This window comes from Vidua chalybeata, chromosome Z (genome assembly GCF_026979565.1).
Source record: "Vidua chalybeata isolate OUT-0048 chromosome Z, bVidCha1 merged haplotype, whole genome shotgun sequence".
Taxonomy (NCBI): Eukaryota; Metazoa; Chordata; class Aves; order Passeriformes; family Viduidae; genus Vidua; species Vidua chalybeata.
This window is the reverse complement of record NC_071570.1, coordinates 42,544,939-42,561,783: the sequence shown is the minus strand read 5'-3', so window position 1 is coordinate 42,561,783 and position 16,845 is coordinate 42,544,939. Positions and strand designations below refer to the sequence as shown.

The window sequence follows — 16,845 nt, the reverse complement described above, 5'->3', positions numbered from 1 at the left end:
AAAAAAAACCTGAGGGGAAAAAGGAGTTTATATAAAACCACTATTTTAGACCCACTGAAAATTTCAATAATATAAAAAGAAATCAAAGGAAAAACTTTCCTCTTAGCTTTCAAACATTTAATGCAAAATCTTAGTCAGGGGCTAATTATCTTAAAGACCTCTGTTTTAAGTCTCAGGACATCTCACTGATGTCAGGAAAAAAAATGGAAGAAAACTCCAGATGGAGGGAGGGAAGATCTCAGGCCAATTACTCTGTAATTTCAGGTTCAGGAACAGAATAGATTACAGTTTTTAACCTGACAGAGATACCTCCACTCTTCTTCCTATCATTTTCCTATACCAGCATTTTTTAAGTTGCTGCCATTATGTTACAGTGTCTTCTCCTGTTCCTCTACTCACTGGTAACAAAATAGTGTTTTCAATATCCGTTTGATACACTAGTTTGAAACAATGTTTATATCTGTAACAAACACAATTATATTTTACAAATATCTGAGAATTAATCAGCAGAATTGGCTGATTCCCTTTCCACTGAAAGCTGTAACATATTTTTTGTGTGAAATTTCATCCAAAACATTTTATTTTACATTTTAAGGGATGCGGAAAATGCTACAGAGCCTTTCATCATTAATAGATAGGCACATTTCTGCTACATAAAGCAGAGTTAAGTCTCTTGCAACAGGTCTTCCATGTTCCTTAGGCTGTAGTTCTCATTTTGTTCAGGTTCAGGCTTTGGAAATCTGCTTTTGCATACTGCTAAACTTAGTCAGAGTAAAAACCCAAGTGCTGTATATGCCAAATTCCTAACAATACTCCAAGAGAGAGCTATGTCCCTAGAGGAGCTAGTACCCTGCAGGCTACAGCCCACCTCTTGCTGAACCCGAAACTATTCTCACTCTGTGGTTTTTCCATTCCCCCTCACTTAATACTCTCTAAAGCAGACAGGTCAGGGTGACTAGCAAAAAATAAACCAGTGAAAAGAATCTAAACTGAGACACTTAACCTTAGGAATATAAACCATGAGCAAGTTCACCCATTACGGCAGAAGAGAGGGTCATACTAGTTTGCTGTCAAAGTCAAATGGCAGACCAAAGCCACTGCAAGGAATGCAAACACAATAATTCAGTTTTAACTTTCTCAAATCTCAATTTCCGAAATATATTCTAAAGCAACTTTAAAGATAAAAATGAGATAGATATAGGTAAAGATTTACCTGGTTAGCATTGTCTGAGAAAGTTTCAAAAGGTGCAGGGTCAGTTTGCAATCCTTTTTCCTGAAAAAAGAAAAAGCTTGAACAAGCATAATCTCAGCATTGAAGCCCTCTGCTGTGGCTTTTTACAATACTCTGCAGTGCCATAGTCTAGTTGTGGAAACAGTCTGCATGAATAATTTGATATCCAAATGACTCCTAGGGCACTGTACAACACTGTTGGTGATTGTGAAACTATAAAAAGATTTTGTTGTGGGCCAAAAGAATGTTCACAAGACCTTCTGTTTTTTTTCCACATACTTCAAATATTTCAGCAGTTAATTTTCACGGAGTTCAAATGGGTTTTTTTCACCTCTACCATTTGAAATGTCCTAGTACCAATTCTGGTATCAGTTATGACATCCTACAAAATTTGAAAAGTCTTGTCCTATATATTAAAAAGCCAATTGGATACAACAGTAAGAACAAAAGAATTGAACAGAGTGAAACTTATAAACAATTCATCTGATTCTACTGAAATAATATTTTACCATCCTTACATCAACATTCTGAAATAATATATTTCTATGAAACATGCCCTTAAAAGAGCAGCTTCTTCTTTCAAAAAACTGTTGTGTCTGAAAAATTTTAAGAAGCTGCCTGTAGCATTTCACTGACCTCTGAAATGAAGACATATCAGGCGTGGAAACTGCACATCCAGTACAGTTACAGTTACATAGCAGTACTATGCAGCTATTTAAAGCCTATATTCTGCTTTCAAAGGCAGAATCATACAGACACATACAAGCTTCTCCCAGTAAAATCACTGGGAAGACGAGAATATGCAAATCTGGGAACAAAGAAATAAGAAATTCCATGGCTTGCTGGGAATTTTTGAAAGATGTAGAATCTTAGCTCAAGCTTCATAGCAAGCACCCCACTGCTGGACAAACTCTCCTGAGACCTTCTGTCTCAAGCAGCACAGGAACTCATATATCTGAGTCCTTCATATGTAAAGACATCTAGCCCTAGGTGTAATGGCTGTTAGACAACAGACAGGCTCTTCGGGGAAATATACACTCCAATTGTAGCAAGGAAAATAACAGAATTTTCTCTCTGAAACTGTATACCTGGTGTAGGAAACTCCTTTTTGAGCACTCTGTCAGGAACCAACATCACCAGGATTGCTCAGTCAGAAGGCCCCATGAAAATATGCTCACAGGGAATGGCTGTAGGTTCAGCAAAAAGCTTAGGGAAGGAACATGAGGGCTTGGGCCTTATTGGTACTTATTGGAAAGTGCATGCAGAGTGGGAGGGAGATGTACCGTGTACAAGAAATACAGATTTGTCACACTTATATAAGTTTGTTACTCTAATACCCATGCTTAATACAAGCCAAACACATCTGTCCTTTTAATATATGGGCACTTATATCTCTGCTCCATTAATAAGAACTGAAGTACAAGAGCATAAAAGTACACAGTGACATACAGAAATTGCTTTCACACATTCCAAGTACTCAGCTGCTACCCTAATGTTGCTCCGTACCTTTTCAGATGAAAAAATAGACATAAAAAAATATATCCAAGTAAAGGCTTAAGGATTTACAGTAGCATCAAAACTTTTTGTAGGCTGTCCAAGAGTTCATGAGGCAAGAAATTTTCTGTCACCTTTGTCATTACACCAAATGTTTTACAATAGTACAACCACTATAATTTTTTTCCTAATAGTATCAAAAGATCACAGGATATGACACAAACACAGCATGCCCTCCCAAAGGAAGGATCCTCCAAGTCACTGAAGGAAACAGCAACATACCCGTGGAGGATTGTGGTATGTAGTTGAACCTCTCTCAATGAAGTTGAACTGGTTTGCAAGCTTCCTTTCTGTCACTTTTGGGGGAGGAGGCTCTTCAGCCTCTGCTGCCTCAGCTGCTTCAGCTTCTTTTTCCCCTTCTCCCTCTCCTTCTCCTTCTCCCTCTCCCTCTCCTGCAGCCTGCAAGAAAATACAGCAGTGACTTCACCCTGAGAGAATCAGTCGACTCTTTCCTTCTTCTCAGACTGTTGGTTTCTGCTGACTAGTGAAGGAGACTGTAACTGAAGATTCAATATTTAAGATGAAAATCAGGAGATTCTGAAATTATATCTGAATGGGAATATATACATTCAGGAACTGAGATTACTTTAAAACCTGACATAAGAGAGATACCTGACATGAGAGAGATAATATAGCATGGTTGCCTATGGTAAAATGGACTCAGGGACCAGAAGATTTTATTAGAGTCCCATTACCCTGTGTTTTCATTTCCTTGCTAGACAACAAGTTTCAGCTGAAACTCTGACACTGAGGCTTCTGACACTGTTTGGATAAGAACAAAAATTCACAGGCTGCTCCTTTCCTATCAGCCTTTAAATCAAGCCACTACTTCTTTCATTCAGTTATGCCTGCTGCTTTCACCCCTCCAGATTTTTGTTTTTCACCAACGGACATACTGTCCAGGAAGATTCTAGATCCCAGCAGATTATACTTTATTTTGATATAATATCTGGATAAAGACAGATCTGATATGATCCCCCTACTCACCTTCTATGATTTAAAGTATTAAAGCAGAAATCTGAAAATCTGAAAAATGGCAGCAGGACCACAGGAGAACCTGCAGGTTCTCACCTACAGTATTGACATCTCAGACATAAAATAATCAATCAGAGAAGCAAACCCATTTTATAGTAATTTAATTTAAAAGCTAATACTAAAAATAAAGTGGACAGCTCTTAGCTGGCTTTAGAGAATTACCTCAGCATCTTCTGTGGGTTCTTCATCTTTAGTCTCTGCCTCTTCAGTTGCCTCAGCAGAAGCCTCCACAGGAGCCTTTTCCTCGTCAACAGGAGTCTCTTCTGATGACAGAAAGGATGCATGAATGAGCCCAGAATAACAGGACATCTTATCTAATATTCTACAGAACCTCTGTCTTCCAAAGCATTGATAGGTAGCATACATATCCTTTCCTAATGCTGTATCATTAGGCTACACAATAACAAATCCCCACTTTGGAGAACAATTGTTTGCTCAAAGCCACAAAAGGTCACAAGGGTATTTCTAGAATTCATCTGCAGTACTTCTGGATGAATTGAAATAAAGAATAAATATTTTGACTCAGAGCAAACTTCTGTAACCCATTTCTGATCTGAGAAACTCTGTTTCTGGGTATCCCTTCAGCTCCAGACCTTTCTATCATCCAGAATTGTCTGCAGTTATGTACAACTACAAAGAATGTCTTCAAGGCACACAGAAGTTATAACATGGTTGTTTTATTTATATGGATAAAAATGAATATACTAGTCTTGTTTGACAATGATGGACATTTACATTCCAATCATAGCCTTGACTGTGTAGCCATGCTAGCATAGAGCCACTTGAAACTAATTGGTCTGGAATCTACGAAAAGCACTGCCAAAAATCCATGACTTCATGGCATTGAAGATCCCATTAAGCACTTTGCCCTACTTCAAATCATGATACATAGTTTGTTAAGTGTAAAATAAAGGAGGCACTGACCCTCAGGAGCCCCAGGCAAGAACTATTCTCAGGAGTTTATCCAGTGTTATCATTGTGCCTGGCAGTTACCAACTTGACAGAACACTCATTGTGACAGAAATTCACCCTTCATAAACAGCAGAAATACAATAAAATCATTAGCCAGTACATCCTTCCCTGCTGAAAATTCAAACCTAGAACTCTTTACTAACAACAGAGCTTTCAGTCTCTGGTTAATGTATCTTTTTGTCTGAACACTTAAGAGTGTTGATAGTAGTTCAGATTAAAGGTCCAAGTATATCAGGGTTTTGTATCTCACATTGTCTGAAAGTAGATGTCTTGGTAAGAATTCAAGAATTGGTCACACATGTGATAGTTTCCTGAACAATCACCCAGATTCCAAACATTTTTGCTTTAATACTTTAAATCATGTCTGAAACTTTCAAAATAGGCTAGGTAGTTTAGACTTGTATGTCCAACTAATGGTAGTGAAAGACATTTAAAAGACACTAAATAACTGGAAATTTTAGTGTTAGCATTCAAATAACTCAAAAAACACACACTATTTTCTAGACTGCAGCAAACATCTGGCTGATTATTTGTCTAATTTTGATTGCCAACAAGCATGCAAGATGAAGTAGGAGCTCTTTAATTCTACGGTAATGCAGCATGATCATTCCATCATGTTGAGTAAGAGGAACCAGTGCCTATCTGAAAATTATTGTGATATCAGACAATAAAGCTACCTGCTTCAGTGCTTGATCTGATACTCTGGCGTCTGCCTTCATCTGAATCTTTGTGTATCAAATATCCATTCAAAGTGAAGTGAATGGCTGTTTGATCCATATTGTCCACTAGCTTGTATGCTCGTTCCTACAAAAGTAAAACCCAACAAAATCATAGAATCACAGAATCATAGAATCCTGGAATGGTTTAGGCTGGAAGGGATCTTAAAGAATATCTTGTTGTAACCTCACTGCCCTGGGCAGGGACACCTTCCCCTAGCCCAGGTTGCTTAAAGCCCCATCCAACTCAGCTTTGAACACTCCCAGGGCTGCAGAATCCATAATTCTTCTGATTCACTGTTCCAGTGCCTCACCATCTTCACAGTAAAGAACAGCTGAATCTGTATAATTTAGTTTTGAGCTGCATCTAAAAGCAATCAGAAGCCACTAAAGAACACAGATGCTTCAATAGTTTGCTTACTTTGATTTGCTAACTATGTCAATCATAGTGTAGCACTGAGCTCACTTCTGTCATTGTGGAGAATTTGAAGATATGGATTACTGATCACCTGTCTATATACCACAAATACGGAAAACTTTAACTCCAAATGGAAGAGAAGGGCTTTATTTGATTCCACAAGACCGATTTCCTTTCTCTGGAATCATGTAATGGTAGCACAGAGGTGAGACAGACTTGGAAATATTTTGCTTGGTTTCCTCTTCTCTTAGATGTTGGTTTTGACAGGGATAATTTTCTTCACAGTATCTACTATTATTTTGGGGCTGTATTTTGGATTTGTACTGAAAACAATGCTGATAACACAGGGATGTTTTAGTTATAGCTGAGCAGCACTTGCACAGAGTTCTGTTCCCTGCCCCACCTCATCACTAACTCACCCATCTGACCCCAAGGATATTCCATACCATTGTGGTGCCATGCTTAGCATATAAATCTGGGGGAAAAAGAATGCTGAGGGGAAGAAAAACAGTGTGGGAGGGGGGGGGATGTTTGGAATCGTGGTGTGTTTCTTACCAAGTAACCATTAAGTGACACGGAGCCCTGCTTTCCTAGGGATTGCTAAATATCTGCCTCAAGTGGTGAACTAATGCCTTGTTTTGCTTTATATAGCTTTTGCTTTCTCTATTAAACTGTCTTCATCTCAACCCATGAGTTTTCTCACCTCTACTCCTCTGATTCTCTCCTCTGTCCTGCCATGGGAGACTGAGTGAATGGCTGTGTGGGGTTCCATGGCCAGCTGGGATTAAACCACAACACTTCCCTAAATTTGGGAATAATTCAATGCCAGAGTTGGAGGAGCTGTCCCCATGCCCCTTCTTTCAGGGCAAAGCCATCACTCTACCCTCCCCATGTGACTGCCTGTGTTGCTGGCTGCGTATAGTAGTGAGAAAAGGCTGCTCCAGGTGTGTACGCTGCACATATAAATGTGAAGGTGTGACTCTTGGATGTTTTCTAGCTGTCGGTTGCTGACTCCTACTCATCATGAATAAAGCATGTCAGTGATTTCACAAAACAAGTTTCTGAGCTCTCCCATAATTCAATCTTCAAGTGTGGACATCGAGGCATAATTCTTACAGACTGAGAAAAGCCTTGCCTTTTGTCCTTTAACCACCACAGAATGGGAAAAGTAACTACCTGAGATTAGCTGCCTTAATTACCTTCACAACAGATCTTGTTCTGTAATTGTGATATCCTACTTCTAAATAAATGCATCAATGCTTTTAGACTTTTACCCTCTACAAAAACCCTTTAAGAGCCATCGGCAGTAAATATGTAATAAAATGTAGCCACATTAAAAGAAAATTTACTTGGTTATAAACCAAAAGAAAACACAAAACAAATTAATTGCAAAAAATTCCAGTTTTATGGGTCATGTCACACTTACTTTAAAGCTGAATCTGACGATATTCTGGGGAATATGGGGATTATTAGCTGTCAAGGTACGTGTAACTTCCTTTTTTAATTCCTTTGGAATGGAAACAAAAGTATTGTAAATAAAATTTCACTACTAATACAATCTACAGCAATAAATTTACCATGTTTATGCTCAGTTCTGTGATGCTCAGTTCACTGCAGATACCTCATATACAGCTCATGCCACCACAAGAACAGTGCTTGGGGCCAACCTGGCTCAGAGTGGAATCCAGAACAGTCATCCTGCTTCCTACTACAGTATTTCAATGGGCTTTTTTGATTTTAATTCTTATCTAAGATATGGTAGCAGTTGAGAAATGCTAACTGCATTCTATAGGGTGACACAGACAACTTGTGTCTTTAAAATTTACACTGTCAAAAATAAACAATAAGCTCAGTGGCAGGATTGACCACCGTGAACAAAAAAAAAGAAATACTGCTAACTATTTTTTAGTGACGGAGTTGGGGCACTAAAACCATCCCTCTCACAGTGCTAGTTTAAGGACAGGGAACAATGCTAGAGCTTTCTAAGACAGTGAGAAGACAGAAACAATTGCAGTTTGAAGGGTGACCAATTGCAATGCTACTGAACCAATAGAAGAAATAGCAATAAAATTGTATGACACTTCCCTGTCCTGTGTATTGCACACAGCCACCTGAAAAGGTCAGGGCTGGCTCTGGGTCCTCCTTAACTGAGTGAAGCCCCAGCCCCATTTTCCCTTTGGGATTATCTCCAGGCCATTGCAGTGTTTTAAGCCCAGAAGTGGGTTTCATAGCACATTCTCCCTGTTTTCTTGTTGAAGCCATTTCATATGGTACTGCAGACACTGTACTTCAGCAAGTACTGGAGTTTCACTTTTGCAGAATTTCCTCCAAAACCAATGGGTTTGGTTCTGCTTATGAAGTTTCATACACACGTCATGACAAGACAGGCATTGATTTACTCACATCTTCAGTCAGTTCCATCTGATCTGGGGATCTGACTGCAGCCCTTCCTGTTGACCAGTCCTCTCCCATTTCAGGGAAGTCATCTTCATCCTAGAACAGGAATGACAAGCTCAGAAATACAACAAGACTCTGACAGTTTTGCTCCCTGCCAAAGCAGCACTTCTTGAAGCACAGAACACAGAGATAAAAACAACATTCCCCCACCCATCTTCACTTTGAGCACAGCAGAAGAACACAAATGGCAGGCCAAAATCTGAAGATTTTCATATGGCTACACTTGCCAGAAGGAGTTCAGTGGGTTGGAGAAGCTGCAGTCTGAAGATAATTCCTGCCCTGGCACAAAACTGGATTAATTCCAATAACAAAATTCAAGTGATTCCACTTCAATCTCAGTTTAAAAGTTGGCAATTCTGTTTCCCTTGCCACATAGTACCCAAGGGTATTATAGGACTTAAGGACTCCTCAAGGGCACAAGCCAAGAACCTGCAATTAATCCTGACGTGTTATTTTATAGGCTACTCTTAGAATTTAGTTTGAAATACAAAGCTGCAGGGATGTGGCTCCTGGAGGAATGTTAACCAATTTCTTGCAAAGGCCAGCATGTCTCCATTCTCCCAACAACAGACTGCTGCTCTCCCTGGGCTAGCACTGGGTTCATGTCATGATATAAGGTCATTAAAAAGAAAATGAATCACTGCAGGAATGAATTTCAATTAATTGTCCTTACAGAAAAAAACTGTCAGAACACAAAACTGCTGATTAAAGTGCTTAACTGCTCCAGGCAAAATTTCTCCCTCAGTTCAAAATGTGTAATGAGTTGATTTAAAATAAATCAATCATTCCTGTAAACACAGTTCTCTTAGGCAAGCTAACTTTGCAGCCACACAAAGCTGAGGATGAGTCCAAGGTGTAAGTACAGCTTTTGGCTGAAGCCATAGAGGCTGGATCCAGCAATGCTTTGCTACCTGCAGAGCACCACAAAGGTAAAAAGCACGACACTGTGTCAAAATGTGCAGTGGCTGAAAGTAACAGAGAATTTTGCATATTCCAAGAGCCCAGGGAAAGTCACAGGCTGCAGCCTTTTTTCTTTCCCCAAGGGAGCTGAAATGAGGCAAGCTGTAAGGAAGGTCAGGCATTCTGATGCACAAGAGACGATGACTGCAGAACAGTTGTTTGTGATTTAATGCTCCCCACATGAATACTTGCTTGTAGGACATTTACCATACACAATTTGATGCCAGTTAGTTCAGTAGCTGTTTTCCCAAGTGAATCAGATAAGAAGTATTGTGGTTTTAACATTTTTATTATATGATTTTCATTTAAAAGTAAATAACTTTCCATTTTTAAATAGTGAAAAGAGGAACATTTAATGAGACTGTGACTTGTCCCAAGAAAGTGAAAAGCTGTTTATCAATATGTCTGTTTAAAGGCATGTACACTGTTCTTCCAACCCTGACATGGATCCTCCATCTTTCCCAATGGAGCTAAATAAGAGAAAGGTAGATTATATCATGGTATTCAAATAATTTATTTGCCCAATAGTAAAAACATTACCATGAGTTATTATCAGCTTGTACTTATTTGTTAAGTGAATATGGGCTATACTTGAAATTTTCTAAACTGAGCAGGCAGATTTCTCACAGTCTGAGTCAGCTAGTATTTTGGAATTCACATCACAAACATCTTAATTTAATCTTTCATATTGCATTTTACCCAAATTGTGCCTTTGTTCCAGGTGATACTTTTTGTCCTAACTTGCTGGTGTACTTCCCTTCTCAGTGGAAACCTACAGCAACCTCTTACTGCTAAATCAATTGATATTTTACCAATTTTATTCTAAAAACCCTCATTGTTCAGACTAAATCTTTTTTGCATCTCATAGCTGAAAAAAGGAAAAAAGATTTTTTAAGACTTCAGAATCGTACCTTTTTTTTATGTCCAGCTTTACCAGCTTTTCCTGCCTTTCCGCCTGAAGGTCCACCTTGGCCCTAAAGTGAGAACACATCCAATGTAAACTTTCAAAGCACCTTCTTTCTGAATTTAACCAAATCAGAATAAAAGTTTTTTGCGTGTTCCAATGGTATGTTTAAAAAGCTGAGTATGCCAGCATTCTGTCTATAATTTATTTGAAGTAAAACAGTCACTTTTACAACAAAAGACAGTGATTTTTCAGCAAGAAAAAATGCCGGGCTCTGTCTAGTAAAACACTACCAGTCTGTCCTAGTCTGTGATACACCCAAATGTCATAGACACATTTTAGTGCCTTGGTCAAACACACTAAAAGGCTGTTCCAGTTTTAAGCGCTTGCACGGCACAGGGAGCCCAAAGACAGTAGATCCACACCCACAAAGTCATGAGCACTGAGAAACCATGGGAAACACTGAAGAACAGCTGGGAAATGAACCACTGTCAACCCTCCTGCACACATGAAAGCACAGGAAAATTATTACAACAGGCTTTAAGGAAAAAATTAAATAGTTGTTTATAGGGTGCCTTACAGAGGGAGACTACCCTACCCAGAGGCAAGGAATAACAGAAGGGCATCACTGACCAAGATTTGTGAAAACTTAACAGAAAGTGGGAGAGGAAATGAAGAGGATCCTTTTGAGGAGATGGTGAGGGACAGACAGGACCATGAACCCTGAAGGAAGAGAGAGAGCTGGTAAATTGAGCAAAGGAAACAACACTAGAAACCTTGGCAAGAACAGTTTCAGGATGGGTCACAAATAACATTTGATAGTATGGATGAAAAAAATAGAGTTACTTAGAAAAAAGTGTTTGACTTTGTGACAGAAAAGAAGGGGATACTAGACAAGAGGGAAGGAAAACAAAGGGGTGAGAGAGTAAGCTCCCAAGGGCTGACTGATTGTCTTCAGAAGAACATTAGTGTATGCCTTTCAGCTCAGATCAAAGGTCTACACAGCCAAGTATCTCTCACCAACACTGTTCAAAAGAAAGTATCTATTTTATTCTCTCCAGGATAACCTCTTAGCTTGCCACAAGGACTTGAACCAGAAATGCTATCCTTTCTATTCCATACCAGTGAATCTTTTTTTCCAAAAATGTATTCTGTGATTTTGGAATCCATGCACATTTTTAGCATGCACAACTTCCACAGCAAGGACTCCCGCAGTACAACTACATAGTAATGCAAAGAACAACTGCTTGCTTTTTAAATCTGCCATTTGTTTCTCTCACCTGTTTTTCCTCATTCTTCTTCTGGAAAGCCCCACTTTATCACAACATCTATTCTTCTTCTTGTCTTCTATATGTCTTAAGAACACTTTCAGGAACACAAGCCTCCACAGAGATTCATACACTCCTCCTCATTATGAAAATTAAATATTCACTTCCACCACCTACTTTCTAGGTACTAAACAATTAAGCTGCCGGAAAGACTTTGAGACCCAGAATCCCAAAGCATTATTCATCAAGCCCCATTACTTGTTAAGTCTTGACAATAAGAACTCAGAAAATAAATATTTTCAGAGGACAACAAAGTTCAGCAAAAATGTGAGGCAGTGTCTCTGTGTTATTTCTCTTTGTACAAGCTAAGACACATAAATCTGCTGTTACTAACGAAGTATTAGGGATTATCTTTATTCCAGAAGATACATATTAAAAGCCATGAAAAATGAGCAGAACAACACATTTCTATGCTTAGAAAATATGCCTCACTTCGAAATACAAATTTTTGTGATGCTGGTGGAGAAAATAAAAGTTATAACATTTCCTTTATAGTCCCACCATGGGATGATTGCAGAGCAGAGAGGTTAAGAGATCTCATGTCACAACCACTACTGAGATGACTGGATCATGCAGCTGGCCTGTCTCTCCTGTGTGATTGCTTGGCAATTGGCAACAAGGGATTCTCTCTGACAAGGACCTTGTTATGTGTGAATTGATGTGACTTAAACAGGTTTTCAGGGCAGAATATTATTCAGATCCAAATCAAAATCAGATTCTTAATTTTATACATAAAACAAAGTCTACTTATTATTATCATTTGTAAATGGGTCTACAAAAGCATTTATCCATTAGCAAAGGCATTACCAAGGCGATCTGAGATAATTGGTTTTAGCAGTTGCACAGATTTCAATTAACATAATCCGAAGAGCCACCTGTGAATAAATATCTGCAACAGTATTAAAATCTAAAAGTGAGACTAAAGAAAAGGTGCTATGAGTGCACCGTAAGGAAGCAACACAAAACCTGACCTGCTTCCCCTACCATAAATAGTTCGTAGAGTAGAACATGAACAATTTTTCTAATCAACCAGGGACCTGTGGCTAGTTGGCTTTATTTCCCTTGTCTTTGTACATTACTATCATGGTTTTATGACTGGAATTTAATGATGCAGTACAGGCCCGGAATGATAGAGAGACCCTGAGGAGACTCAGGATATGGCACAGAGGAGTACAGGTAGGGGATGATAAGATATGGAGCACATACTCGATATCACAGACCCCATAGCTGTAAGCATCCAACCACTGTCCAGTTAGAGAATTGCAGATCTGCAGACAGGGGAACCAAAGAAAATCTGGTTTAGGGGTAGCAAAGATGCAAAAAAATAGTATCTAGCACACTGAAAAAGCACCATATGCATTAATATCAGGTGTAATGTGGAGCACCAGACCAACAGAAAAAGGGAAATGTGAAAATATATTAGCTAGCATATAAAAGAAACTCCAGGTGAAGAAGAAACCATGAAAATGGACATCTTAATCCTCCCCAGTGAAGGTCTCCAGTTGCTGACAACTTATCATAACATCCCCACCAATACCACCACCAACCGCAAAATCAAACCATCAACTTTAGGAATCAGAGCACTGGAAGAAGGGTGAGCACAATACCAGAAAAGAGGTAGAAACTGGGAAGCTTTCATGCAATAACTTTAACTGCAGTATCACAATTAATGATTCTTTTGCACAGAATTACTTTTTATTTTCTTTAATGAATACATCTGGACAAATGATAATGTTTAGACTAAAATTTCAGTCACACTGACATGAATTTTTTAGTTTTATTAAGTTGTGCCTTCTCTTTGCCCATAAACAAGATTTTGAGTGCAACAAAGTTTACAGACTATTGCAAAATACAGAACCAGGCTCTGAAAGTCATAGCTTTGACCCTATGCATGTTTTTAACCTTTATCAAAGGACGGCTGTTGTGTATGACTGGGAGAGGGTGTTCAAGGAAGAGGTTTCATTTCATCTGTCAATGAGATATGCCAGCCTTCTCCATGCCTTATGCCTACTTTCCTACCAGCCTCTACTTGCTGACTGTGACAGCTTGGTTTGGGGCTCACTGGAACTAAGCCAAGTAGTCCCCTACAGCAGGGAGCAAGCACATGACTGACATGACACAAAATTATTATGTCTGGTATTTTGAACTGAAGAAGTTCCAACCACTCCATCCAACCTAAACAGTTATGCTTCAGAACTACTTTGTTATGATTCTTGGTCAAATGATGCACTGCATGGACCCAGCCCATGCCAAAGACATGATAAACCTGAAGTGGGAGGATGGGAGCCAGCAGACAGAGATCATTGTGGGTCTGGGGCATTCTTCCATGTGTGGTCTACAAAGGTAGGACAGCCATACCTGGAGCAGTCTAAGAAGGAGTTGGTCCTTAGCTTATTCTGGGATTGTTCAGCAAAACTCTCATCTCCTGCCCAGATAAAACATCCCTCACAATGCAGAGGCCTACTTCAACAACAATGAAAGTTGAATTACTTTTTTGCTGGATATTCTGGACTCTTGCAAATGAAGGTAGAGACTCTAGCTCCAGTTGACTCAGTACTCTATTGAAGTCAGCATAAAAAGCAAAGACATACTTTGCTCTGCAAGCATCATTCCTGCTACTGCCACCTATGCTACAGAAGGCTCATCCCAAAGTATCTCAAACTTTTGGAACCCAGCTGGAAGGTGGCACAAAGATGAAAAAATAAGAAGAGGAAAGATGAGAGCCTAGTATTTTGGCAATATTAGCAGTAGGTAAAGGTCATCAAAAGTAGTAGATCTGTTTAAAATTATTACAAGAAGGAAGCTGGGGAGCAAACCTAAGTCAGTCAAGAATACAAAATCTTTTACTCTGTCTTCTAATTCAGATAATAGCACAGACAATACTGCTGTGCTGCTTGATAAAAAGAGCAGTCCTGACATCTCTTTTTATTGCTGTATCTGTGCTTTGTTCTTTTGCTGGTTTTTTTTTGCAAACTCCCACTCTCTGTAAATCTTTCCAAAGACAGAACACTTTCCTTTTTCATACCTTTTCTTAAAAGTTCTTTCTGCCACATTAGCTGTAAAGAATCCTCAATATCACCTAGGTAGATTGTGTCCTGCCACCATGGCTTCCTCATTCTTCTTTTTACTGTAACAATGCATTGCCTGTAAACCATGATTAAAAATGTAACCCTTTTGCTCTGACAGCTACCTAAATATATCACACAGTGATAGGGAAGAATTCACGACCACATCTGCAATACAAATAAAAAATAAATTATAACTGTGAATCAACATAATGACTGTATATTCACCAGTAAGACGTTTACAATAACTTGCCTTCATATGCATGTTTAAAATTCAAGCACATTTTTGTGTATCACATTAGCTATACGGGGGAAAAAAAAAATAACTGAGTATTATTAACATCTCAAAGAGAAGCATTCAGAACTTAGAAAATGTGAGAATTAAGGTTGCCAGGGAAACACTCATTTCATTCCATTAGGCACAGGCATTATGATACACAGCTTAATTCCATAGTCACACACTTTGTTTTTTGTAGGTTTCCTGCCTCACTTCAGTCCTCTCAGGGTATGTTGCTATCGATTATTGGTTTATATTGTTCAGCATCTAGAGTGGTGGGGGCTTTTTGGAATCCATAGCCTAAGTCAGACATCCAACAAAGAACTAATCAATCCAAATAGTTACATTTTAGCAAATTCTAGATTAACTAAAGATGGTTTTGCTACAGGAAAAAAAAATCAATAGTCTTCCTAAATCTTCCTAATAAATGTGCTCCTATCTCTGGCTTTAATAATAATATTAATTAATGAGGAGTGTGAATAATCATGAGGAATTTATATTAGGAAAAAAAAAAGCAGACATGGTTGCTAGGGAACTAAGAAACAGGCAGGAGGCATTAAGGAGCTTCTCACCTCCAGGTCACCATCGTGACTCTGACCACGCTGGAAGATACTCAAGTGCTCCAGAGAAAAATGCCAGAGTCAGAATTAATGGAGGCTAATCATGTCTTACTCTGATGACTATCTTACATTGAATAAATTAACAGCTTGCCACACTTCCAACTGCAAAAAGACATTAGAAGCCTGTAACAGTCACAGTACTTAAATGAAGGCTACAGAAAACCCAAGTTACTGTTTCTTTCTGGATCTTTCTTCCAGGGTGTGTGTTATAGAAGCACCAAGGAATTCTTCCCTGGGCCAGACATCTACTATGCTACAAGACAAATTGACTATAGACTACAGCAAAGATACCATAATCCAACAGGACAATAAAAATGAAAAGAGGAGACAGATGACAAGTGATGTTTTAAATGCCATTTAATATTCCTTTCCCTTCTCACATCTCCCTCTATCACAGACAAGCCACCAAGAGGTACAAATAGCTGCAAAATCAAGTCTTTCAGCAGGGAGTCTTCCTGCTGCTCAGCTATCCAACAAGCATTTACAATTGTATTTTGGGTAGCATGTCACAAATTAAATTAAATATATAGTAGTCATAAAATAGGAAAACAAAAATAAGAATAAACTACTGGTGACTTTTAAAGACCAGTGCTGTAAATGAAAAAGAAGTTTTAAAAGAAAGCCCTACCAGGCTGGCATTTCATAAGAGGTATAATATTTCTGCATCCTAAAAGAAAAAGATAGTGAGGGCAACCATCAAAGACTTGCAATGTTTAATAGAAGTTTTGCCCTCAACTCCCTAGTAATGTTACCAGATTCCCTTGCAATGAAGAAAATAAAAAAAAATCGCACTCAACCATACATTCAGGTCTTGTTCTTCTTGTTTACTCTATCCACATTTTTTTTTTCACATTGCTTTCCCTTCTACTGGTGACATGACAGTCACTAATTGCTGATCAGAGACTCATTAATTGAATTTATACAAAACAGACAGGACTATCAGTACCTACTGCTATTCTGTATTCTTGACTGAATATCAAAAGCTCTGAAGTTTTTTCCAAGACTGTTTCCTTCTGAACTGCTTTTTCTAGAGCCCTGCTTTTCAATTATTTTATCATTTGCTGCACAAATCCTCTGACTTGTCTGTGGCAATTCTGGTGATAACTAATCATCCTGGTAACCTAGGAAGTAGAGATTTAATCTCAAGAGCCAGTGTTCATTTAAAACCAGGCTGAATCCTGAATTGGTGAGCACAGAAATCCTCCTGGAAAAATTTGCCTATTCCTCAGGTTCAGTTCCAAGGCCAGCCCTGTCTATCCAATCAGGAGATGCAATGATTGCTACCACATGTACTGTGCTGCCATCCAG

General features: G+C 38.8%; 1 protein-coding gene across 5 annotated transcripts in view; it reads right to left on the bottom strand.

Annotated features, from left to right (window-relative positions):
• Nucleotides 1-16,845, bottom strand: part of DNAI1 (dynein axonemal intermediate chain 1) — a 136,584-nt gene that overhangs the window by 114,063 nt on the left and 5,676 nt on the right. For all 5 annotated transcript variants that reach the window (XM_053932955.1, XM_053932953.1, XM_053932952.1 and 2 more), the window contains exons 2-8: nucleotides 10,255-10,317; nucleotides 8,330-8,419; nucleotides 7,353-7,433; nucleotides 5,470-5,596; nucleotides 3,983-4,083; nucleotides 3,008-3,184; nucleotides 1,214-1,273 (exon numbers count right to left, since the gene is read on the bottom strand). In XM_053932955.1, coding sequence (XP_053788930.1) covers nucleotides 1,214-1,273; nucleotides 3,008-3,184; nucleotides 3,983-4,083; nucleotides 5,470-5,596; nucleotides 7,353-7,433; nucleotides 8,330-8,419; nucleotides 10,255-10,317 — 699 coding nt within the window. The remainder of the gene's footprint in view (nucleotides 1-1,213; nucleotides 1,274-3,007; nucleotides 3,185-3,982; nucleotides 4,084-5,469; nucleotides 5,597-7,352; nucleotides 7,434-8,329; nucleotides 8,420-10,254; nucleotides 10,318-16,845) is intronic.